General features: G+C 42.0%; 1 protein-coding gene across 5 annotated transcripts in view; it reads right to left on the bottom strand.

Moving 5' to 3' along the window:
• Positions 1-1,326: 1,326 nt before the first annotated feature.
• triob (trio Rho guanine nucleotide exchange factor b) overlaps positions 1,327-26,684 on the bottom strand; it is a 128,180-nt gene continuing 102,822 nt past the window's right edge. For 3 of the 5 annotated variants that reach the window (XM_037784432.1, XM_037784433.1, XM_037784435.1), the window contains 24 exons: positions 26,176-26,428; positions 16,318-16,604; positions 15,393-15,563; positions 13,982-14,077; positions 13,395-13,543; positions 13,149-13,215; positions 12,939-13,042; positions 12,706-12,775; positions 12,492-12,581; positions 12,293-12,385; positions 12,126-12,176; positions 11,951-12,028; positions 11,382-11,573; positions 11,023-11,200; positions 9,913-10,799; positions 8,642-8,892; positions 8,260-8,522; positions 7,393-7,555; positions 7,096-7,217; positions 6,766-6,844; positions 5,947-6,147; positions 5,697-5,835; positions 4,404-4,590; positions 1,327-4,242 (listed from right to left, as the gene is read on the bottom strand). In XM_037784432.1, the coding sequence (XP_037640360.1) occupies positions 3,833-4,242; positions 4,404-4,590; positions 5,697-5,835; positions 5,947-6,147; positions 6,766-6,844; positions 7,096-7,217; positions 7,393-7,555; positions 8,260-8,522; positions 8,642-8,892; positions 9,913-10,799; positions 11,023-11,200; positions 11,382-11,573; positions 11,951-12,028; positions 12,126-12,176; positions 12,293-12,385; positions 12,492-12,581; positions 12,706-12,775; positions 12,939-13,042; positions 13,149-13,215; positions 13,395-13,543; positions 13,982-14,077; positions 15,393-15,563; positions 16,318-16,604; positions 26,176-26,428 (4,581 nt within the window). In that variant the 3' untranslated portion in view covers positions 1,327-3,832. Of the gene's footprint in view, positions 4,243-4,403; positions 4,591-5,696; positions 5,836-5,946; positions 6,148-6,765; positions 6,845-7,095; positions 7,218-7,392; positions 7,556-8,259; positions 8,523-8,641; positions 8,893-9,912; positions 10,800-11,022; positions 11,201-11,381; positions 11,574-11,950; positions 12,029-12,125; positions 12,177-12,292; positions 12,386-12,491; positions 12,582-12,705; positions 12,776-12,938; positions 13,043-13,148; positions 13,216-13,394; positions 13,544-13,981; positions 14,078-15,392; positions 15,564-16,317; positions 16,605-26,175; positions 26,429-26,684 lie in introns of those variants that run through there. The other 2 variants (XM_037784434.1, XM_037784436.1) reach the window with 2 other exon arrangements.

Raw genomic sequence — 26,684 nt, 5'->3', positions numbered from 1 at the left:
GACAATAAAGTATTCTATATATATTGTAAATCAGTTGAAGGTTACATTTGATGTGTGGCAGCTAGAACTGCTTCCAAAACAACTTTATCACCAGGAGCCTGTTTCAACAAGCATATATATACTGTATATATATCTCCACATATCCATTTCTCTCCTTCTCACTCGTTCCCACTTCCGTGTGAGTCAGCCAATCAGAGAGCTATCTTAATATGAAAGGACAGCCACTTTCTGAAGCCAGCCTGCTACCTCAGCACACAGCACTTTTATATCTATTTTAACATTGATTCAGTCCTCACCATCGAGTACCTGCTGCTCCTTTTGACAGCTCTTGCATGAAATTTAGACCGTGACAAACATATCCTCTGTGGTTTCATGCAAAATATTTACTGCTGCTGTTGCTGAGAAAAACAACACACATGTCACACCTGATAAAAAGGTGTCATTTCACACCTCGTGCACAAAAACAGTATTGTGTTTAATCGCGTGCAGACGCAGGTACTGCAGGTGAACTGGTAAATTGGCAGATCAGCTGTTAGTTTATGTAAAAAACAAAGCTTGAATTTTGTAAATATTTGAATCTGTTGAATTTACGAGACTACAACTTCACAATAAATGACTTCTTACTAACACATTTTTTTGTGGTTTCTTCAAACAACACATGCATAAAGATGAAAATGATCGTATATAAAGGCCTAATGACTGTCTTTCTGGTAACTTCTTGGTTTTATTCTATGAAAACATGAGAAGCTGACATTAGAAATGGGTTAAGGAGGTGGGGGAATTGTACGGCCTACTGATTCATGCACAGTAGCAGCATCTGCAGAGGACAGATAAGATCAGCAACATCCGCTCTGCTACTTTTTTACGGGTTATCTCAGACACAATCTTAATCACAGTACAAACTGTACACACGCTCAGTATCAATACACACATCACCTTTATCACCTTGCTTTTCACCTTTGCAAACAATAGGTTTTCCCCTCCTTTGTCTCCATATCAAATTCATCATGCTCACCTGTGTATTAAAAGATATTAAACCACATGTGAAGCTGATGGTGCTTTTCTTACGGGTTCTAGTTTGAAATGAAAACAAATAAAATAAACCTTTATGTCTCATACCTTTATGCTGTTTTCATTTTGAATGTTCAGGGTTTTTCCCTGCCTTCTACTCGTGCCCGGAATACAGCATCGCGTCGCCTTCCATCCCTCAAAGGTTATGGGAAACACTGAATGAATAATACTACTTTCAAGACAAGCTACATTTTCACGTGTGGGTGAACGCCGGTATACTGTACTGTACGTGCTCATAAGGTTTCAGAGACAACAGTTGTTCCTTGTACGTTTAATGGCAAAATAACAGAAGACAAAATAAAATATTTACAACACTTAGTAACATGTAAACACAATCTTCTGTACAGAGAAATATACATGCAAAATTAAAAATAAGTCATAATAAGACATTCAAAATGACATTGCTGCAGTCATGTTCTATGTGTATTTAAAATATGACATAGTTATGAGGTTTACATCCTGGGTGTGGGCAAACTGCCCGACCCTCTCTGTACATCTTTACATCATGTATAAGCTGGGTTTCCCAAAGGCATTTTATTACTTACAGTAGATCATGTTCTCCCATGAATAGGCTTTAAGAGAATTTGATAAACTGATTAACAGGATGATTTTGGGAAACCTAGATCCACACCAATAAATAAAAATGACACAAAATGAGAGACTTAGACTGTACAGACCAACGAGAAACCATTGAACTCAACATGGTATTGACTTCTTTAACATCAAATCAGACAGTAACTCTTACAACCTTCAAATAAAATAAGAAACAATGCACGTTTTTAGTCCCACCCATCTCTCTAGGTCGATTCCCTCAACTGGCACTTTAAAAAAAAAAAAGAAGTTTTCAACAACTTCGTAACCAAAAAGACATCAACTCATTCAAATGAAAATAACTGGAAGAGACCTTTTCATGGCAGAAACCTGTTAATGCTGAATGATATTTATCAAAGGGGATACAGTTGAACTATTGGTGGTACAAGATTTGTGTGTGTCCGAAAAGGTTTAATGCATTCTCCTTTAATTTAAAGTCTGTGGTGAATGGGCCACAATGAGACATTTTCCAGCTTGGTTAACATGTCAACCAAGTCTGTCTCGTGACATCAAACTGAGATGCTAAAAAAAAAAAAATGTAGCGACATACACCAGCATCTACCTACAAAAGCCAAACAAACTCACACAGCAAAACCACTTTGTGCACAGCTTGAAAAAAGACGAGTGAAATATTAGTTTTTTTTCAGCAAGAATCCACCAAACAATTTCTTATTACAATAAGAATAAATAAAGCCAGACTGAACCTATGGAAACACTCACATGTCCTGGTTCAGTGTGGTCTGTTATAACTTAACATGAAAAATCATAAAAAAAGAAAAACACACACATTTTAGCAGGAAAAGAAAAGCAAAGTCAACTTTGGTATTGTTACGGAAAATAATAATAATGACAAAATGAAAGCATAAGTGCCTATATTTTATAGATACACATTTTTATACATTATTTCCCAAAACCCCTCCTCTTGTCTGGGGGTTTTGCAGATATTAATACTGAACTTAATACATAAGAGTTAACACAATACAGACATCTATCGCAGTACCAGGTACGTACATGCCTTTTTAAGAATACGGCTACAACACAAAGTCTTCATAAATAGTTGCATAAATGTTAAAGCTGCAACATTGCACATGGGAATTGATGCAAAATACGAGTGCATTTCTAGTAGCGGTTTGTTCATAGTGAGAATCCAGCTGCTGAGGGTCCGCGGGGAGTGACTTACCTCAACATCTGCACTAATACTCGGCAAATGAAAATAGCTTTTGTTCGTTTGAGACAAATTCTTCAAAATGAGAATGAAAGGCAGGAATACGTTATTTACAAATAAGGCGGATGCAGGTAAAAATCTGAGAAGCTTTGCCGAATAGCTTTAACGCTTGTTCAAGTTAATTTAGTTTCTCTTAAGTGTCACAAACTGAAATGATTTCACCTTTCAAACTGAACGGGGGGCATAAAGATAAGCAAACTGCACTATTGCACTGAATGTAACTATAATGTGTTTCTGGAAAACGTGGTTTTGGTCTTCATCGTGTTCTCGAGTAAGTGGACCCTGCTGATGGGTGCCACTTTGTTCACACATCTCACTTCTCGTTCTCATTTCTTTCTACTTACTAACTCACCTTTGTTTTCCAAAAGGTATGAATAAAGACAGTTCTCTGTTTCCTCGCTGTACATGGTTTCATTTACAAAAAGTAATCTCTCGTTACAAAAAAAAACATTTTCTTGTGTTCAACCGAAAGCAGCCTGAATTACTCTTATTATACAGTATTCTATTTCCTCTGTTTCAACACTGTCCGAAACGCAAGACTTGCTCAAACTTGCTGAGGAAGCTTGTTGAGAAAGCTTGGTTTTCTCTCCCTGCTAAGTCGAGGTTTGAAATCTCAAACGGATTCCAACAGTTCATTTGTTGTGCAGGCATAATGACAATATGCCAAGGTTAAGGAGGGGAGTTGGGGAGAGTCAAAGGGTTTATCAGCAGAGGTCGGTCAGTCAGCAGCAGCAGGACTTTTGTGGCTTAGTGAAGGAAAAGGTGATCATTGTGGAAATGTTGCTGGTGGTCCTCTCAGTAGCACAGCTCAACTGAACAAAGTTAACTTGTTACGCATCCTCCATAGTGTGCTGGACAGGTAGGAATTCCTTCTATACCACAACAATGCAGGAACAGGTGTTTACAGTACATGTTGCTGTCACATCTCCCTAGTGACCTGTTTGGTTAGATGTGGTTGAGCAGGCGGCTGTGAAGGAAGGCCTTAATGGTGCCAATGGGCCGAACGTCGTTCTGGTGTTTCCGTCTCTCGATGAAGGAAATGAGTCTGGAGGTGTCCAGATGTGAGATGTGATGATTCTGGGATGGTGGCAGCGTGTGATTTAAGGTGGCGTGGCCAGTGTTTATTGCACCTCGAGGCTGGAGCCACGGCTCCTGCAGGCAGGACGCCGCAGAAGGCCGTCGCTCCGGCTCGCCCTGGAGCAGCAGGCAGACAAAGTCCCTGGCAGCTGGGCTCACACCCTGGAAGTAGTCCTCAGGGAAGCTAAAGTCCAGGCGACAGATGTTCAGACACGTCTCCTCCAAACTCTCATCCAGGAAGGGAGAGGCGCCGCTTAGTACAACGTAGGTCACCACCCCTGTAAATCATCCAGCAGATAGATCAATAAATCGGTCAGTCAATTAGTTAGCAACAGGAAATAATGGCATGTGTGTAACAAGTCACCTGCATGACTATGTATTTCTAAATTCCTCTGATGTTATATACAAGTTACAAAACTACTTGTGCTTAGTTACAGACCTAAGCTCCAGAGGTCAGACATCAGCGAGGCAGGCTGACCCAGGATCAGCTCAGGAGCAGAGAACTCTGGGCTCCCCAGGAGAGGATGGATGTAGAAGGAGGGAGGATTCAGCTGAACGGCATCACCAAAGTCTGTCAGCTTGAGCACTGGCTGGGAAGACGCATGTTCCACCATTATGTTCTCTGGCTGCGGGAGGAGAGGAAACTTTAGGCATGAACATTAGAGCCACAGAAACATCGTTCTTAACACCAGCACATCCACTGGGCTAAACTGTGGGGGTGGTTTGTTCATTCTTGTGACACTTAAATTAAAATAAAAAAACCCCCACATGAGGCTACAGTTTATTAGGGCTGTCAAAGTTAATGTGAGAATCACACGTTGATGCAAATTTGTTTTAACACCACTAGTTTCTTTAACGCATTTAACACAATCAGTTTTAAAACTAGAGTGAAAATACTGACATCATGTGAAACTAGAACCAAGGAATCCGTTGGTCCCAACCATGTCATACTAGCTTTCAAAGGGGTCCCTTGACCTCTGACCTCCAGATATGTGAATGTAAATGGGTTCTATGGGTACCCACGAGTCTCCTCTTTACAGACATGCACACTTTATGATAATCACATGCAGTTTGAGTCAAGTCATAGTCAAGTCAGCACACTGACACACTGACAGCTGTTGTTGCCTGTTGGGCTGCAGTTTGCCATGTTATGATTTGAGCATATTTTTTATGCTAAATGCAGTACCTGTGGGTTTCTGGAGAATATTTATCATTGTTTTGTGTTGTTAATTGATTTCCAATGATAAATCTATACATACATTTGCATAAAGCAAGCACATTTTCCCACTCAGATGTTGATAAGAGTATTAAATACTTGACAAATCTCCCTTTAAGGTTCATTTTGAACGAATAAAAATTGCAATTATCTATGGATAATTATGCGATTAATCTCGATTAAATATTTTAATCGATTGACAGCCCTACAATTTATGCATCAAAGAGGTTTCTTGACAGTGACCAATTTGTAAAACCTAGTTCCTAGAGCCCATGAGCATGTCTTAAAATATTAACTTACAGTCAAAAATCCAAAGATATTCATTTTGCTATCACATTAGAGAAATAAAAACAGAAAATGTGCACATTTAAGAAGCTAGAACCAGATCATTTTAGCATTTTTTTGCTTAAAAAATACTTAAATTATTGATAATCAAAACACCTGCCAATTAATGTGTTAATCAACTAATCTATTAATCTACTAATTATTTACACTGATGTCAGAATATGTATTTACTTTGAGATCGAGGTGTGCTATCCTCCAGCTGTGCAGGTAGTGGACAGCTTCAAGAATATCTCTGAGGTAGAGAGCCACCTTCTCCTCCGTCAGGTTGCCCCAGCTCACGATGTAGTCCAGGAAACGTCCCTGGTCTGCCCTGAAAACAGAAACACATAATGCATTTGTAAGTCACTTGAAATTCATAATTTCTATTTTTTAAAACAACGAGCAGTCACAACAGCTACATGGGAAACACAACTGTACTTACATCTCTTGTACAAGTACGTAGCTGTTGGCCGTCTCATACGTGTCCAGCAGCCTGACCAGGTTGGGATGGTCCACAGCCTGTAGGAGTCGGACCTCCTGCAGCACCTGCTCTCGACGCAGCAGCTTCTTGTTTATGTGTTTTGCTGCAATTGTCCGTTTACTCCCCTTCTGGTCACACCGCTTAGTCACTGAGAAGCGGCCCCTGGGGAGAGGAAATTATTAGGTTTAGAAGAATATATGAATACCTATTTAATATAATGTTCCATTTATGTAAGTCAGGATCTCAGGTACACTTTCAAATCCTTCAGTGAGTGCTTTACCTGTTTCAAATTGTGACAACCATCCTTTAACGTTCTCCCTCAACATTTACTGTATCTATATTGTATTTGACTGGACTGGATTGAACAGGCAAAATCAGTTGGGGATGATACATGCATTTGATTTTGTCAGATGAGTCTATGTCATAAGATAGTAGGTATTGTAGTCAATTAGCAAGACATTTAAATTCCTTCTCATCCAAATACCGTTGGTTCAATTACCTAACTACTAATATTAATGTCATTGGTAACAATGTCAGTAATATTGAGAGTTTATTAGCTTTGATGTGGTCAAGGAACACCACATGGTAGCCAAACAGTGAGTGTGTTTACCGATTATGAGGCTTATCCCGGATTTGATCATATTCGGGATATGGTGTTTACATGCTCAAACAAAGAAAAAGGATATTTCCAAAACCCGATCATAAACAGGTTATTCATGTCCGTGTGAACGCACTCAATAAGAGTTCAAATAAAAGGGGGAGGTATTGGTACATTCTTACCTTCCGAGTTCAGCGATTTCTGTGTAGTGAGACTCAAAGCTGCTTTTCCAGAGGACTTCACTGCCATCATCAGGGGTTCCTGAGGACACATTAAGACTGGATTAAGTACACTAAACAGGAGTATGCTTTTCAAAGCAAGCACACCCATTTAATGTACTGTAAGCAGGACTTTTTGTTTTTTGTTTGACATAAATTAAAGTTCAAATAAATATGTACAGTTTTAGTGGTTCAAAACCGAAGTGATGTTAGAACCCAATAATTAAGCTTTACAGAAAAATCCCAGGTAGCTCACTGGCAAATGAATAGTTTCTACCATGACAGGACTCTCACCTGAGACTCTGAGGCTGGCGGAGGAGATGACGGAGCCTGCTACATTTGTGGCAACACAGGTGTACACACCACTGTCCTCTACAGACACTCCCAGGATACGAAGAGCTGCCTCTCCTGTCTCGCTGTAGAGAGAAGGAAGAAAAGGAGAGATAAACCATCAAACAAGATGCAACTTTATGAATTGCACATGACGCCAAATGTACAGTAGCATTTTATATTTCTTAGAAATAAGGCTTCATATCCCACGAACCTGATGCTTCATTCACTTCAAATTCAAGTCAAGATATATGCTGTCACCTGTAAGTGATGCTGTAGTGTCCGTTGTTGCTCAGAGTGTTGTTGTCAGGTCCCCGCCAAGTGACGGTGGCCCGGGGTCGACCACACACTTTACACCTCAGAGTGACGCTGTCGCCACCCTCACATGCTACATCGCTGACAGGGATGAGGAACTCTGGAGGAGCTGGAGAGAAAGAATAGAGGACAAAGATGATGAGAGAGAGGAACCATAAATCAGCTGTCAAAGTTATAACGTGTCAACGCTAATTTGTTTTAATGCCACTAATTTCTTTAACGCAACACAACTTGCAATTTTTAGGTTATAACGGGCTGTAGCAAAAACCAAAGGAATCCATCGGTGCCAACCATGTCATACTAGTTTGTTGGGAAGAAGGCTACATAACGCTCCAAACTTACGTTCAATTTTGGCTAGGAAAAACTGTCATGACCTTTTTCAAAGGGGTCCCTTGACCTCTGACCTTAAGATATGTGAATGAAAATGGGTTCTATGGGTACCCACGAGTCTCCCCTTTACAGACATGCCCACTTTATGATCATCACATGCAGTTTGGGGCAAGTCATAGTCAAGTCAGTACACTGACACACTGACAGCTGTTGTTGTCTGATGGGCTGCAGTTTTCTATGTTATGATTTGAGCATATTTTTATGCTAAATGCAGTACCTGGACAATATTTATCACTGTTTTGTGTTGTTAATTCATTTCCAATAATAAATATATACATACATTTGCATAAAGCAAGCATATTTGTCCACTCCCACGATTAAATATGTGAATCAATTGACAGCCCTACTATATATGTTAAAAGTTACAAGTTTCAAAGTGACAGCCCGTCGACTCCTTGGTCAAAAGCAACAATGTGTACGTACCATCATGGATGAAGTTGGGATTTAGAAGCTGTAATGAAAATGTAAGGACAGAATTAGATTTCTTGCACAAACTTAAATGTAAAGAGCAAATGAATTGGGTTTGTAAAAAAAAACATATCTTCACACTCTCTACCTTGACAGAGACTTTGTTGGCCAGGCCGTCCTGAGACTTGCGGTAGCCGTTCTCCAGCTTCCTGCCGTCCTTGTCTCTCTTCTCAGACTTTCGGCGGATACGGAGTGCTGTATGCCATGATAATGATTTTCTAAAGCAAACAAAAAAAGAAGCGAGAAATCTCAGTTTCTATACTATTCTTACATAATAACAAATTTGCACCTGCTTGTTTTTCGTCTGAGGAACAGGAGAAATGTGTCGTATTCTTACTTAATGGTTCCTTCAGGTGTTTCGGGTGTGACGGAGGATGAAGTATGTCCTAATACGTAGCCAGGGATCCAGCCCTCAGCGGCAGGGCAGTGCTCATTGGAGGCCCGGTACACTAGGAACATGTTTTGCTGGTTGCTGGCTAGCATTTGGACCACCTCACCCTGCACCACACTGATCTCATCCTCCTTCACTGCCACATAGTCCTGGGTCACCAACATGGTGGACACACTGCTGCTGCTACTGCTTTCACTCTGTCAGAGAAGAAGATTGCACAACTTTAGACTTAAACACGTGTTTAAACAAAGCACAATGTGAGACTGCACATGCACGCAAACCACACACACACACACATACATTGAAATACACACATGCACATTTATTCCTGAAAAGGGGAAGTACAGAATTGTATCAGTATTTTCACACCAATCAAATGCAGGATTTGATTGACGGTAATGCACACAAATGACCTTGCTATTATTCTTGATGCATGCAGGAAGCTTTGAAAAATGATTTTTATTATGTACAGATATGGTTAAAGCAATTGTTTCCATCTACGCAGCGATGACTGACAAGTAATTTCATAAAACAGAAGTCGTGTTCTGATAAGATGTGAAGCAGAAGTTATGATCCTCAGGTCGGATGCTGAAATAAAGAACTTTGATGCCCCAAGGACAGAGTGAGGTTGAAGTAAAAAAAACAAACTATTTCCACGAAGAAATGCAGAAGACACTATCAGCTTGAAGAGAGACAGAGCAGGTTGAAGTGAAGCAAACAGCAGCTGGTGTTGTCTCAAGCCTAACCATTACAGGAAGTAGGTAGTATGTGAAAGAGCTCCTCATCTGTGACAAAGTTTTGACCACTGATTATCGTATGAGAATATTCCCGTGGAAGTATGAGTGAAAAAGATCGAAGAGAAATGGTGTTTTTTTTAAACAATTTGTTAGTGTCTATTAGCTGCAGTAGAGAAGCAAACACATACTGAAGCTCAGAGAGTCCAAGAAAGCAGATACAACAGGTGCTCCGAGTCAGATCCACACTGTTAGTACATTCTGGGAGAGCCAGAAAATTCTCTCTCACACACACTGTTGGTGAAGTTAGTGCACTCAGATAGCCGTTAATCTCCAGTGTGGTAGTCGTTGCATGTACAAGCCATTCTCAGAGCCAGCAGCAGGGTGACTGACGAGACAGCCAGTCAGTCAGTGAGGGTGGGTTAGTGACTAGTGAGTGGCTTTAGGCCTCACTAAAGCCTGGGCCTCGACTTGGCATCTTACCCCGTTACTCTGGGTGGAGTGTATGGACTGCTCGCTGGTGGAGGAGCAGGTGCTCATACGGTCTATGTCCTTACTGTGGGTGGAGTGGCGGTGATGAGAGGGCGTCCCGTGGCTTCCTCTGCCCAAAGAGTCCCCTCCACCACCACTGTCATTGGGGTAGGAGAAGGAACCAGGCCGGCTGGCGGGAGAGGGAGGCATAGCAGGGACCATAGCCCAGAAGGCGTTGCCTTTATGAGCTGGGCTGGAGGGGACAACTGCTTCCTTTCCTCCACCTCCAGGGGACTGAGGTGAAATCAGAGGAGAAACCTTCCCAACTCGAGGGTTTTTTAGGGGCAAATTCAGAGGAGCCACGGCCATCTGTGGTATAGCAGCTGTTTGATGTTTCTGGGTTTCTTCATAGCTCCCCAGACCCGGTTTGACACTGCCTTCCATGCTGTCTGATGCCCTGTTACTGTTATTACTGTTACTTCCATGAGGACTATCCAGCATCCTCATCATAGGGACCTCTGAGGCTAACACCTCTCCATTGGTGGTGGTGTCTGAGTAGGGGTTAGAGGGGAGGGACTGAGGGTGGCAGGGTGACCACATACCTGCTGATCTGTCGGGCCCCTCGGGGCCCGGGGGATGGTGGTGGTGGACGGGCTGGGGGAGGCGTGAGGATGGCTGGGGGATGCGGGAGGGTCGGGAGCGAGGGCCGCACAGAGAAGAGGAGCTGCTCCCTGATCCTCCAGAGCCGCCGCCGCCACCTCCCCCTCCCATGTTGGAGGTACTGTTGGGACTGCTGCCTCCTGGCAGGCCTCCAGTACTACCGCTGCTACTGCTGGGTGGACCGCCCGGCCCGCCACCACCTACGTGGTTCCTCTGGTACTCTATGGGGGATGTCAGAGCTGTGGGAGAGGATAAGGGGCGAGATTTGAGTCATGTCACAATAGTATATTTGAGTAAAAACAGAAAACCTTAAGAAAACACTGGAGATTTTATTCCGCTAGGTTGAAAAAGTTCCAGTACAATCCTGAAAACATGTGCACATTCCCGCTAAAGGACATAGTCCAGCATCATTTTGGTGTAAGCTTGTAATTTTGTATGGACAGTAATATGTCATTCTCTTACCATTAAGGAAATTGCGCTGGTTCTCCAGTATCTGGCTGACCTGGTGCACCCAGACTTGACTGACTCCAGGGCTCATCGAATGGAGGGTGTACCTCTCCAGGGTGCCACTCGATGATCTGGAGGTGAGCGTGAACTTGCAGGGGTCGTCTGCATTTTCTTCTAAACCCAACCAGCTCACCTGGAAGAGGAATAGTGGCAGATTAAAATGGCAAAGGGGAGATGTTGTGATTAGGAAGCTACAGTGCAATCTACAGTACGTGAACATGCGTAGACATACACAGCGTCATTTTAACAATTGTCGGAGGCTTGTATTTTGCTCTAACTGTATCTGTCTGCAATTTTATTGAGCTTGCACTCACCTTGATGTTGTTCTTGAAGAGGTAGCCAGGAGAAGAGAAGCCCTTCTTTTTGTCTATGGGTTCGCTGAAGATGACGATCTGCTCAAACAGGAAGACTCTCCTCTCTTTCATCCTGGACAGAAGTCCTCCGTCCTGGTCTGACACCATGAAGGTGTCTTGGAGGAGCAATCTGCCCTGTGCCACAATTTTACCCTGAAGAAAGAGGGAGAGCAGAGACAAAGGAAATCAGGAAGGATGTTTTTTATAACTAACTAAACTTAAATAAATAAGTTTTCATAATTCAAATTTGGTATAGGCAAGAGAAAAAAACAAACAAAAGCAATGTCTAATACCACACAAACTACCTTCAGTACTTTAACATATCTGCAAAAATGAGGGCACACTGACATCTAGTGGCAGTTGAATGAAATTAGAAATTGATTTCTGCAGATTATAAACTATTTACATTGATACCTTATTTAATTCAGTATAGTTGTCCAAGCGCACACACACAGACAGACAGACAGACACACACACACACACACACACACACACACACAAACTTCTGAGAGGATAAAGAGCAGTCTTACATCGAAGCCTTGAAGGCGCCCAACATTCATCATGTCATTGCAGCGCTTGGGAACCACACACATCACCTCCACAGCTTTCTGTAATAGGACATGAGAGTAAAAGAAACTTCTTAGCGTAAGCAATAATTTATTGTACATCATCACTTTAACTTTGCAACCTAGGGCATCACATTACCTCCAGCTCAGTCGTATCCGCTCCAGCCTTCTTAGTAATTTTGTGAAGATCCTGTGAAAGAGGTAAAATGTATAGAAAAATGTTGTTGATCAATATGTCCAATATGAAAAGTACTTTTACTTAGCCTGAATGCAGCATGCAAAGAAAGAACACTACGGTGGATTTACCTTCAGTAGTAACTGGTACTTCATGATACGTTGGACGGGTTTGATCAGCAGGTCAGTGATCTGCAATCTGTGGCCCAGTCGCTGCTTGAGGTCCTGATGAAAGATACAAACATTATGATCTCTATACTGAAATCACCTGGACAATACAACATAGAGAGAACATTCTGTAGGCTTGGTGTAGGTGTAAAAATAATCTTACTTCAAAGTAAGTGTCAATGTATTCTGACACAATGTGCTCAGATTTCGGTTTGTTCTGGCAGTAGACGATGTACATGTGTAGCCTCCGCTCCTGCAAATGAAAAAACAAAAACAGAAACAAAGGTAGCTTTTAGAAGTGAGAAAAAATAAGACAGCTTAGACAATATCATTTCTTTACTCTTTCTTTTAAATTCAATAAAATGTAGGTTTCTCACCTGTTTGACGAATAAAGGAGCCAACCTGTCAGGATCCTCCAAACACTTCTCAAGCTCTCCCAGGAAAAGACTGTGAACCAATCAAGAGAGAAACACATGATTTAACCTGCCAAGGAACATGATACTGCCTGTATTTCTATTTTATGTTGTCCGTCTTCACGCTGGGACAGCTAATACAACATTTGTAATGGGATTTTGTAGGCCATGTTAACTGGAGAAGACTGCCGACATACTCTTTGTGCCAGTCATAGATCTGGTGGATGTTTCCAAAGACGATCTTGTCTTTTCCTCTCATGTCATCTGGAACTCCTTCCTCTTTCATCCTGCTCATGTAGCCCTGAGGGGAGGAAAGTCGACTCATTTGTAAAACATACAGCAAACACCGACCAAAAAAAGCAATCTCTTGAAAGCTCATGTTAAGATACTGCAATATCTGTTTTTACCTCCACCACTGATCCCAGATCTCTGACATAGTCTCTCTCAGTCTCCACCAGCTCCAGAAGCACATAACTGAGAGACACAAAGCAGAAATTGTCACCGTGTAATACAAATGTAATGCACTCAGCTGTGGATGAACATCAGAAATGTTCCATATAAGCACACAAATGAAGACAAACGTGATTAACTGATTGAACTTCGAGCAGCTTTTGTTTATCAGAACTCTAACACGACACAGGATCGTAACTCACTGTCTCCTCTTGAAGAAGCCAGACTTGCGCTCTTCCACCTCGTCGATGGGTGAGGAAGAGGAGAGGAGGGAGTTGTCGGAGGGGTTGAGAGAGGGAGAGCTGCTGTCGCCTTGCTCTACTGACAGAGAACTGGGACGATCCTCCAGGGACTGAGGAAAGAGGAGGACGGAGGCGAGGAGAGGAGGAACAAAGGGGGGAAAACAGGGATGAAAAGGTAGAAAGAACTGTCACTGAGCTAAAAAAAAACAGAGGCTGAAAGAATATTTACAGTATGTGATCTCATCTTTTGGACAGCATGATTCATTTAACTGTATTATCTTTACTTTGGTATGTGTCCATACTGTATATAAGCCAGTGGGCATGCGTGTGTTGGGGATATTGGCCAGAGTGCAATGCCCATTTGTTGGAACAGTGGACAGCTGGCATAGTGAGTCACAGGCCTGACAGATGACTAGTAGACCATGATGCCATTCTCTGTCAACAACACCAAAAAGTGTGCATGTGCTTGTACATCAATCTATCAGAATTGTTCTTGCGTGCCACATTTGCGTGTACTTGTGAGTTTTGTTTAGGATTTTTTATCTCACCATCTTGCTCTTCACCAGCTCTTCGATGGCACTGACCAGTTCAGCAGCACTGGGTGTCTCTGAACTGTTGGGACGAGCGGACAGACGAGATGCGGACTGGAAAAAAGGAGAGAAAGTGGAAGAAAGTTAACGGTTAAAGTATAAACACGATAGATAAAAGTAAAAACTTGGCAGAGCTGCATGCGTACAGGAGTCTTACATTCTCAATGGCTACTGTATGTGATCAGGCTCACCATTGTTGAGTTTGGACCCCGATATTCCACATGCCCAAATAAGAACTTGGTGGGTGTGATCGCCCTAATAAAAGGGTTAACTATGGGGCAAGTTGGAGCCAATCACAGACTGGTCTCGGGGAAACAGGGTTAACAGTTATTAGGTGGGTTTAGGTCAAGGGCAAGCTCTGGGATTGGACTGCTCTTCAAGCACGAGCACCATGATTAGTCAAACAACGTATATACAGCAAACAGTGTTGCTCAATACTCCATTGGAAGGAACGTTTGCGTCTGCGACAGAGCCCAGTCTGAGGCATAGTGGCAGGCAAAGGATTCCCCTGTTCAAAGCCAGACTTAATGGGAATTCCCCATTTAGTCCCACAAAACACCTGACCACTGCAGCAACACGTGAATGGAGTATTCACCTCAGCAACAGCAGAACAATTACACTCCACGGGCATGGAAGTTAGTTGGTGAGAGTAAGAAAACAAAAAGGCAAGAAAGAAGTTCTATAAAGAAGCGGAGATGATGAAGTGGTTTTTACATGGAGAGATAGGGGAACTGGGAAAGAAGAGAAGCAGAACAGAAGTCAACGTAATGCTGGAGGGAGGGACATGCAACCATCAAGAAAATAAGAGAAAAAAAGAAAGGTTATTATTAGTGGCAACGTAAAAGTTTAGTTGTGTGATCGTAAGCTTTGTGTGGACCTCTATGTGGAACCAAACACAGAAATCTGGCTGCTTAAATTAAGATTAAAGTGGCTAAAATAATTAAGAAATTAGCAATTTTGAAAAGAACAAAATATATATATATATATTTCTTTATATTAACACATCTAAGTTTGAAATTTCAAAAGGTTTAATAGGCATCTTCCTGTGAAGAGCAATCTATTTTGTGTGTGCCTGCACTTATCTATGTCATCTTATATTTACATAATGCAACCCTCCCCCCATTTAAAGTAAACAACATCTGTATTTATGTGCCGTCATATTGCTGATGAAGCAAAAGCATGTTTGGCCCATTTTAAATACTGTGTGAAAACACATAAATCTATTTTGTTCCGGTTACGCTTCAATGCAAAACACAACCCACATGTGTCTTGGGTCTTTTGTGCATTGAGTTTTCTGCATGACACTGTCTGTGACCATGTATAGTTATGCATACAGTATTATGTATTTAGATTGCCCCGTGTGACCAACCTTGTCGTCCTGGGAGTCGGGCTGCAGCAGGCTGTGTTGCTGGATGGCCATAGGGGGAGGTAGAGGGACAGCGTCGGCTCCCTCCTCTCCTTCCTCCTCACCGCAGCTCTGCATGCCTGATGACGAAGACTTGGACAGGGTACCACTGCTCAGCCCCTCATTACGCATACGCTAGAGAGAGAGAGAGAGAGAAAGAGAACAATGATTGTAAAAACTGGTGACGGCGAGATGAAGCTTCATGAAGCATTGAAGCTTTCCAGCAAATTGGTTCGGAAAAGGGTTCATTTCTCGAGGCTTCATGAGCACACCAAAACACCTGGTGGTCAAAGAGTGTAAAACAGGCAGATATGATCTTAACCATGTGATCTGTGATATACTGTATTTTGCACCAGTAAAGGCTGTTGGGAATGACTATAAACAATGAAAAAAAACATATATTACCATGTTATCCATTTATATCTATATAATATATAACATAATGTCTATTTTCTAGTAAGTATAGTATGAGTATATAACATACATGTATAATAAACTGTAATTGGTTTATGAGTAATGCATCTTATGTGTGTAAACCAATCCTTTGGTTAATAATTGAATTGTATTGTAGTGTAATATAATATAATGATGGCAGGAGTGGTAATATTAGTGTTCTGTGTCACTTCTGGAAAGTGGCATTGGTTCAACCAGTGAAGATCTGAACCACTTCCTGAACCAGTCATGTGGTATGACCGGGCAGCGAGGCTTCGGACGTCATCAATGACGTCATTGGTCTAAAACGATACAAGCCTCGATACGAGCATCGCGGAAAACTTCCTGGATTACTCGACACGCGCTCCGAAGCCACGGCACATCACGTAACATCACTAGTAAAAACTGTGTTTTTGACAGTTGTGATCAGTTATCCACTGCTTTTATCTGTTCTTACTTCCTCCAGGGTTTCGTCCTGCGGCGTGGCGGCGCTGTCGTCGGAGTCCTTCTGCGACCCGGCCATCGTGTCCATGTTCTTCCTCGTGCCGTCGCGGTTCTTCTTGTGCTTGTGGGCGAGCTTCTTGACGTGGCCGTCGGCTTTGCCGGAGCTCAGCCGCCGCACGGGGCTGGTCAGCCACTTCCTCAAGGTGTTGCCGGGTCGTTTGGGGCCTGGCGAGCTGTGAGGACCCAGGGTTTGGCTGGAGCCTGGTTGTAGGGCGTCGTTACTGGATACAGACAAGGTGTCTAAGGATGAAAAGAAAGAAATAATGATATAATCAAAAGTATAGAGGCATAATCAGTGATCCAAATGTACACAAAAGGGTCATCTCGCCAAAAATTCAAAACACAAGATTGGAACTTGCCATTACTCTTACATTGATTGACAGGTCTTTCAATTCAGAGACTAACACTAGACAACAACTAAACCATTTGATTCATGTTGTCTGGTGCTTTAAAAAGTTTGTTTACCTCCCAAATGCTTGTAAAAACAGTCCTATATTTTTATGTCTATTCATATTTCCATCTCTATATTCCATCTGTAACAAACCATAAACAACCGAGTTTGCACATAGTGAGAGAACACTGAAGAAAGACGCAGTATATGATAACAAATGTGTGCTTTTGTTTGTGTGTACAGGGTTTGTACGTGTTATGTGCAGTAGGCAGGCTGGCTTCCTCCTCACAGTGATGGCAGCGCCTTAGGGAATCTGTAGGAGGAAAGCTCCTCTTCAAATAATGATGGAGCCATGAACAAATAATACAGGATAAAAGGAAGCTAGAGGCTTTGTCTGACTACTTCAAAGATATCCACCTGTCTGCTCATTCACTCCGGTTCTCCTTCCAATCTTTAACCTGTAACCCCCTTTTCTCCTCAATTACCCCGACATCCGCTCATTAGTTTTCTTCACCATCATCAAAAATGCTGCAAATGAACCCTCATGACTGGCTTAACAAGCTATCTGTACAAGGAGTCTTGTGTGTTGTCACACTGTGCAACATGACCCCAACTCTGACATCACACACAGAATTCCCTGGACAAGACCTCCTGTAAAACCTCGCAGTTCAACAAAAGGCATGATTTAAGAGTATTCCTTACTCCGCTGTCAATACAAGAGAGTAAAGAAAAATAACCACCTAGATATGACAAAGAACTTCACCCAAGGATGAGGAGAGTACCTCTTAATATCGATCAAAAGCTGGGACTGGGACACATCATTAAAAGCCTCTGAATACCCTCCTAAACTCATGTTTTCTATCACTTTAAATGCAAAGCTGATCAGAGCTAAACTAAATCATAAAATGATTTCTTGGTGCAGGAAGATCTCAGGAGATGATGTTCTCATTGTGCAGATTAGCACATGACTGCAAAAACAAGTCCATTTCTATGGGGACTGGAGTTGAGTCAAGGACGATACTCTCCTCCTATTGCATCACACCACAGTGTGATTTGTTGAGCTTCAAAGCATGTAGAAAATAATACAATGCGATTTTTTAATGTTTTTGTGAAATATATGAACTAAATGATGTATATTTTAGGATACTATGCAGCAGCTTGACTAAAGAGTAAAAGGTTCGAGAGATTCAGGCTTCAGCCTCTCCATAATTAAGCCATTAAAGTGGTTAAAAACATGCAGCTGCTAAAGATTAAACCACGTGACCGAGCTGAAAGGCTCTCATGAATGGCAGGTGTGGAAATTCGGCCTTCCCTCATTGGACAATTTCACACAGCCTGAATGAACGCATCTGCATGTGAACGTGCGTGTCAGTCATTCAGCCTCTGGGAGACTTATTTTTTACTGCGCTCGGCTGATACGAAGCATGTGTTCTCACATCGCATGCAAGGGAAGAAGAAGAAGAAGAAGAAAACATGGTTCCCAGAATAACAAGCATCTCTCGCACTATTAAGACTCTCAAGCCATCTTATCCGAGACTCCTCTCTCACCATCTCACTCTGACAAAGCCCGGGTCATTTGGAGATATCTACAGGATAACCTGAGCAATAATAGTCACAATCTTTCACTGATTCTGCAATACTTGAGTTGCCACGTGCAAGATTTTCTTAGCCATGAGTCAGGCGAACGATAACGTGAATAAGTCAAGGCAGAGCAGGTGAGAACACATCTTTTTATACTGCAATTTATTTTTTTACCAGACAGAAAGTCAGATGGATACTGTAAAAAGATGATAGGAGGTGTGCAGGGCTTGTCCGTCTTGCTAGGGGGAACAATTTAATGGAAGATAATCCCTTTTGTTGTCACAAATCTTTACATGCAACCTCATTGTTTTGTATAGAATTTAGGAAAGCTGTGTGCTTAACCTGCCTCCACCATATCCCCTGCAGTACCAAATGAAAACCAGACAACTGTTGGTGACGATACTACCCTGGAATGTTTTAGTCATGGGTACAATCATGGAGCCTACTTCAGGCTGGAATTCTGATGATGCAAAATGCCTTAACATTAGCTATTGCTGGTCTCCGAGGACTATTAAAACCTTCCTTTATGAGTGAGTTCTGCATATTGTTACTTCAGTAGATAACACAAGCACATTTTTATTAGGGCTGTCAAAGTTAACGCGATAATAACGCGTCAACACAAATTTGTTTTAACGCCACTAATTTCCTTAACGCATGAAGGGACATGCCCACTTTGCACATTTTCTATGCTAAATGCAGTACCTGTGAGGGTTTCTGTGTTCTGTTTTGTGTTGTTAATTGATTTTCAATTATAAATGTACACATACATTCGCATAAAGCAGCATATTTGCCCACTCCCATGTTGATAAGAGTATTAAATACTTAACAAATCTCCCTTTAAGGTACATTTTGATCAGATAAAAAGTGTGCGATTATTTTGCGATTAATCCTGATTAACAATGGACAATCATGCAAGTAATTGTGATTAAATATTTGAATCGATTGACAGCCCTAGATTTCATCCATTATGCATACAAGTACTAAGAGCAAAAAGTACAGGTGCTGACGAGGCCTTTGAATTATTAGGGTTTTTAAAGTCCTGAATACTTTTGGTAAATAACTGTAAGTGGACACTTAAGCATCACACAACTGTTATTTTGTAATGTAAACAAGGCCCCTTTCTGCTATTTGTATTTTTTTTTTTTTTTTTTTTTTTTTAAATTATTATTTTGGGGGCATTTTTTAAGCGTTTATTGATAGGACAGTGGATAGAGTCTTGGAAAGGGGGAGAGAGAAAGATGACATGCGGAAAGGTCCACAGGCCGGATTCGAACCCGGGTCCACCGCTGCCAGGACTGAGCCTTGGCCACACATGGGCGCCCGCTCTACCGACTGAGCTAGCCAGGCGCCCTGCTGCTGCTATTTGTATTTTAACGGGCAGACAACACTGACGAGCCACTGCACACACATACTTGCGTACATAATTCATTACTTAACACCAAGGTGGAAACTTGTGCTTTTAAAGGGAATGAACCAGGGAGCCAGACACGGAGTCAGGACTTCTCATGTAGAGCAAACAGACCGTGTTTCCTGGAGACACACTGAGGTCGTAACCTAACATATAACCATGCTGTTAGCAAGTACATCTTAGCTATTACATCAAAAGCTGCGGGGCAAGTTAAGCAGACAAATATTTTACACTGTCAACTCACACCAAATGGGTTTCTGGGGAGAAAGAAATTACTTTTATTTCTTTGAATGTCTTTCAAATACTCAAATACAAAATGCAAAACTGAGATCAATGTCTTTCCAGTTGTAAGAGGATAACGCATCAATAAGTTGCCAATATTAAAATTAGAACTACATAAATTCTCACTTCTCTATTCTGCAATGTGAAAAAATGGGCATTGAATTGAACCATGATGGCTAATGTGGTACTTTTGGCTAAAAAACATTGAAAAAGCAAATAATTCCACCTCTTGTCCTTCACGTGTCATAAAATGTTCATATTTTGACAGTTAGCTAAGCATCTGGTGCTATCTATGTGCTCTGATTAGACTGAAGAGGTCGTGCTAACAGGGGTGTAAATAGATGAAACATGGGGTCAGCGACATTGACACATTCCTCCTCAGTAGAAAATAACCCTAACGACACACATACACACACACAGAGGGCATGACCTTTGACCTTCGCCCTGCAGCGTGTCACCTCAAGAACAGCTGGTCAGGCTCGTGCTCATGGGAAACAAAAAATTGGGGACACTGTTTTTTTGCAGGGGTGACTCTAGCTAAGAGTCCTCCTCATTTGTTTTTATATAAAGAGTTACATTCATGGAACATAATCCGTGCTTTTGGACCATTTAACTGAAGTAAAACTGCATTTATTAAAACCTGATTCTTAAAGACTCTTCAATCTTGCTGCTACAAAAAGTATGTCATAAAAACACGGAAATTGCATCTGTTCTCATCACTCCCATCTGGTAATTACGAATGCAGAATTCCCAAATGTAAAAACAATAAATGCACGGTCATTTTCCAAAAGTTGCAAGAGACTAAACTTAATGAAACTAAACCCTATTATGATCATTTATGTCAGCATCTTCTGTAAACATCTACCGTGGCGATAAATCTCTTATCTTTATCATATAGTCAAAATCATTTTCAGACAATAATCTGTAATTTGCCTTCAAGAGGCTTTAAAACATGTAGTAACATGTTTGTTAATCTTTGCTAAAATAATTAAACTGACTCAATCAGTAAACTGGTGTCTCTGTCTCTGGAGCAATCTTAGATTGGAGGCATCTAGTTTACTTCCTGGTTAATTCATCAGTGGAATCATTAGAGCATCACACTGCTGAGACGACTGTGATGATCATTGGAGTCATACACTTGTATCATTAGAGTTTGGCACAGGGTACACAAACTATATGTGCATATGCATGCATGTACATACATGCAACATATACTTTAATAGCATCCTCTCAGTTGAACCCAAGAGACCCACCAAGAGTCCACCAGATGCTCCCCACTGCATCTTCAGATGTTTGCTAATTTATCTACCGACACACGCTATCATAATTCAGTCACCGCTCGTTCACGCTACTGCAAAGGACGTGCTAGATTTACAACTTTGTGTGAGTGTCTCTAAGAATAGGAGTGAAGGGAGGGGGCCGTTGAACAAATGGAGCGATCCCAAAAGTCTGCGCTGCTCCACAGAAGCATGCCTGGGATTCCAGAGGTGTCACCAGGGGAGCATCTTTCGTGTGGTCTTATCTTCCCCAGGAGTGAAGTGATACAAACACACACAAACATCGGTCAGTGTGGTTGGATGATTTCTTTAAGGGGTGGAGGTGCAGCGTGTGAGAAATCTCCGGGGGGGGGGGGTTTGGCTAGCTGTTCTGGAAAAATGTAGACAATGCTGGAGAGGGCTTGCCACCAACAGCCGTAGTACAGGAGGGCGTGGAGTTGGGATGGGAGATGTGGGAGAGTTTAGAGACCACCCGCTACATATTCTGGCAAAATTAGTCTGATATATATATAAATATTTCTTTTAATGTATTATCATACTGTATATGACGGACGACTGTGAAAACATTCAACAGAAGAAGGATTGTGAATTCTATTCTATTCTATTCTCTACTATTTGACCTCGTTATTGTCTTTTGTCCCTGGGCTCTACAATAACACGCTCTGCCCATCTGTGCAGCACCCGCCTGACCTGACATACACATAGGCACAAAGATATAATCTTGTCGATGCTATTTCAATCCATTTAATATCCCATCACATAACGGTGCATTCGCCAAATTACTTTCACTGCCATAATGCCACAACATAATCCACACTTGATGAGTGAATGCCCTCTGCATTAAGCCCCATTTGAAAATAGCTTACGTAGAATCAACAACAAAACAAGCCCAAACTGCCAATAAAAAAAAGTGTCACACATTGAACATGATAAGATGAACTCACAATAATACCAAAACTGGAGCAACTTATCACTTCTGCCATTTTTCTGTTTCAATTTTCAGTGTTTTTCCATCGTATAGTACTAAAAATGTTGCAATGTTATCCTCACATAACATGCAAATACAGCATTGCACGTTTCATCAAACAAAACCTACCCTGATAAAATGACTTGCGTTCTACACATTTTGCCATTCCTCATGTGTTACACATGATCAAGGCACCTACCCAGGTCCAACAGCCAGAACTTGCAGTTGTCAGAGGGTCCTCCCTGTCCTGAATCCATGGAGCAAAATGGGTTTAGAGACACTAGGGACTCAATTCCACGAGCCATGTCAATCAAATATCAAGCCTCCGGATTTCTGACTTGACATATTCCCTCAAAACATCTCCACAGATACGACTACTGACTTTCAATTCCTATCTAAAGCCTAACATTGTTTGTGACTTTTAGTTAAAAGCAAAAATAATTCTGAAGCAACTGCGTTGCTGAAATTCCAGAGAGAGAAAGTGTGAAGTCCAGTGTGAGGAAAAAGAAAAAGTCAAATGCAGCATTAGAGAGTAGGATGGTTTCTCTCTCTCTCTCTCTCTCTCTCTTTGTATCTCCTTCCCTCCCTCTCTCCTGAGTGGGCTGCTGTGAGGATATTGGGCAAGCCTCCACTGTGCCTCTCTGTTCCAATGGGGATGTCTGTAAACATGTAGCACATCTACCGTATTACCCTTTGTAGAAGCACCCACTCAGTTTGTGTGGGCGGCTGCATATTTTACAGGCATTAGGATGCATACAAGTTGTGCAGTATGCTTGGAACGAATATAGACTTGGTTATGAAATCCAAGAGACGTGAACTGCAAAATGTTCAGTGTTTCATATTCAGTTCAGTTTTTCTGGAATTCCAAAAATCTCTCCATTGGGGGGGGGGGGGGGGGGGGGGGTTCAGGGTTATTTTAACCACTGCTATATATATTCAACACTTTAATCTGTTTTCCTACATCTTCACTTTATCTGACACACTCTGCAGTCCAGAGTAGCTCTGCAGGCTAGATGCACAAAGACCTCCCTGTTTCACTGTGAGTGTGTGTGTGTGTCTCAGTGGGCTCTAAACACACTCTATCCTGTAAGAACACGCACACACTTGTTCATACACTGGCCTGGCTTCACTTGCTCCTCACAGAGTCCGTTTTATCAATACCACTGTCATTAAGTTTGTACTTTTGTATTTATTCCAGAGTCGACCTGCATGCTTTGGTATAAAAGGGGGAATTCCAGTATTCAAACTGAAAATGTGATTAGTGCGTAAATGAAAGTGCTCTAAACCTGATTTAACAGGAATGTGTAGGTTTGCGCAGGTTTCAGCAGCCAGCTGAACAACACGGGACTTGATTCAACACACAAGCTGAAAACACAAACTATAGATGAGCAGACAACCAGCTGCCAGCTATACATTCTGCAGGCTAATCCGACTGTATGCGAACCATTCGATTCTACTCTCTTCTGTTATTCCAGACACATTGCCCACCCCCAACAGTCAATTATCCCTGCTTGTGAGACACAGCAGGGAAAGGGGAGATTTCCCGGAGAACACTAATCCCGTAAACCGTCACCCTTCCACAACTCTGGACAAAGTGGCCCACATGGTCGGTCAGTAAACACAAAAGGCTGACAAAGTAGCAAAGACGTTTTTTTTGTCATCCTCGTCTTCAGTAACAGCCTTTTTTAAACCACAGCCGCCCCTGCAGTGAGAAGCTCCTTTTCATCACTTCTACTGACCACACAAACACACGGATACAAACAGTGAGGGCTGGTTAGGCGCAACCAAGGGACCAAGGAAAGCCAGATGAAAACACAAAGCCTCTGTCAGCAGAGCAGACGAGATGAGAAACAGTGAAGCTGCAGTTGAAAGTATAAAATAACTAGTTCAATTCTACCCGTCTTCCTGTTCTGTACTAGTAAATCATTCAGCTAATTCCAAAGTTCCTGTATGTACAATCCAAGCATCCTATAATTTTAAATACAAATCTTTCTCATACCAACTACAAAGAGGCTGCCAGGGAAATATTTGTATGGTATATTACCATAGAAACAAGCAGTGCAGCTCTCACCCACTCTTCCAGATTAAAGAGGGAGAGACGAGCAGAAACTTCTGTCAAGACATGATGACAGCAGCTCATAACGCCAACAAACCAAGTGTCAAATGAGGGTCAGGTCTGTGTATAGACTCCTTTCCTCTCACTTCCTTCCCTTAGCTATATTTATTCTTTGTTTAGCACTGGTCACATTATGATTTCCAAGTATTTTTTAGTCACAAGAAAAAGATATAAATATACAGTATGTATGTATAGACAAATATAGTATACATAGTATGTATTTATCTATCTACACCAATGCCTTACATGGTCCAGGTGCAGACATGAGATAAAATAGCATGAAAAGTTTGCAATCAGCCCCGACTGCCTCGGCTCAGTGAGAAACAGTACAGACAGCAGATGTCATTGTATCATACCAGAGCAGAAAACAGACCAGTTCACCCAATGAAGGAACCAGTCACCATCACAGAGGCAGATCCAACACCAGTGCACAAGAATGTGGAACTGGATAGCACCAAGGTCTGACATGATCCACAGCTACTGGATAAAGCAACCATCACCACTACAACAATACCTAGCAGCCACCTGAGCCAGCTGCTGGGCCTTTTGAACTTGAACCAAACTTGCACACAGACGGCTCTTCTCATTTTTCATCCTCATCTCCTCTGATCATTGCAAGTCACGGATATTTTCACAGCGACATGATCATCTGGAATGAAGCTAAGTGGTGAGTGAGAGTGGTGTGAAAATGGTCGGTAAACACCGCTTTATTTCATGTATCATAAAATCAGCTTGCATATCCGCCGTCCTCAGTCTTCCGGTTTCCCTTTTTGAATGCAGAATACAGACTACCGACGCCTGCTGGTGTGGAGAGTTATTTCCTCTCACGCAGGCGCAGAACATACGTGCTAACTGACCGTCGACTGTAGTCTTTGCAGTATGTTCAAATGCCTATACAAAGGCGACGTGAGGAGACGCAACACTCGGCCTTCATCGCCTCTAGTTCTTTGATGTCAGCTTGGTGTGTCTGGTAATTCATATTATGCTCCAAATTGTATCCTACTGTATTCATTAGTCTGATATATCCAAATATAAACATCAGACTGACTGTGTGTGTGTACGTACGTGGAAAAACTCCCACATTTCTAACAACAATTTGTTGTGTTGGTAATCATGATCAAGTTAACTCTATTGCAGGATGTGACTCAACAATAATTCTGTTATTGTAACCAGAGCTGGTGTGATGTTAACACAAACACACAGACACACACACACGATCTGAAAAAACACCTTGGGGACCCCGTTATTGACTCGTCTTAATAAAACCCTTTGGGCATGACAACAGATGCATATTCTGCACCCCCACAAGGCTGTTTAATATTTCATGTTTGTTACAAAGGAGGGGGCATGCTGCTGCGTGTTTAAGACAATATAAGAGATACTGACAAGAATAAGATCTGTGGATGTTAACGGTACCGGAAATTCAAAGGTTGAAATTATTTTAAGATAATTAAAAGAGAGCTGTGCGTCAAGCGGGCTTTCCAGAGTTGCATAGCAACACCTAGAAATACACGTACGTGCTTCCCCAAGCAGCTGTTTGGTGAGAAGTGAAGAATCTGCAGGTCACCAGTGATGCGTTTGCAAACAAGAAATGCATCCTATTAGCTCTCTCTAATATTTCAAGTGTCCATATGTGCATGGATGTGACAAGCAGCTGTTGAATGAGATAAGAAGATACTGCAGACCACCTTCACTGAAACCTGAAATACATCCAATTAGATTTTCCTAATGTTCTGATGTGTTGAGATGTTCCTCAATATGACAAAATATGAAAACATTCTCATCCTACCTTTGTGGTTGAAGAGCCCCTCCATCTCCATGGAGGACCTGGAGTGAGCGATACAGAGCATGGAGCAGGGTACGATGCCCTCCTGGGCTGGAGAGCGGTCCGTGGTCCTCACCAGGCACCAGTCCGGCTTGTCGTGGAGTCGCTCCAGAACCTCCACAGTCTGGCCTCGCCTCACCGTCAGCTCCCCACTGCTGCCACCATTACTGGCCATAAAGTCATGGATCACCACTGTCAACTCACAGCCACCGGACAGCTGAAATGGAAGAGAGAAAGTACAAAGCATGAATGCAGTTCCCACATGACTATCTATGAGGATTAATTATATCTAACAAGTCATAAAACAAAATAGTGTGAAACTAAATACACTAAGCATGTGTGTAGTGATAAACTGTGATTTGATTGTTGCTAAATTGACGAAGGAGGAATGACAATCCTCTTGGAAAATGTTCAAAGCTACTGTTCATACGTATCTCATCCAGTCAGAACTGATTACCAGCACACAGGACAAC

The sequence above is a fragment of the Sebastes umbrosus genome, chromosome 11 (genome assembly GCF_015220745.1).
Source record: "Sebastes umbrosus isolate fSebUmb1 chromosome 11, fSebUmb1.pri, whole genome shotgun sequence".
NCBI classification, from domain to species: Eukaryota; Metazoa; Chordata; class Actinopteri; order Perciformes; family Sebastidae; genus Sebastes; species Sebastes umbrosus.
The sequence above is the reverse complement of the archived record's forward strand: the minus strand, read 5'-3'. Positions and strand labels throughout refer to the sequence as shown.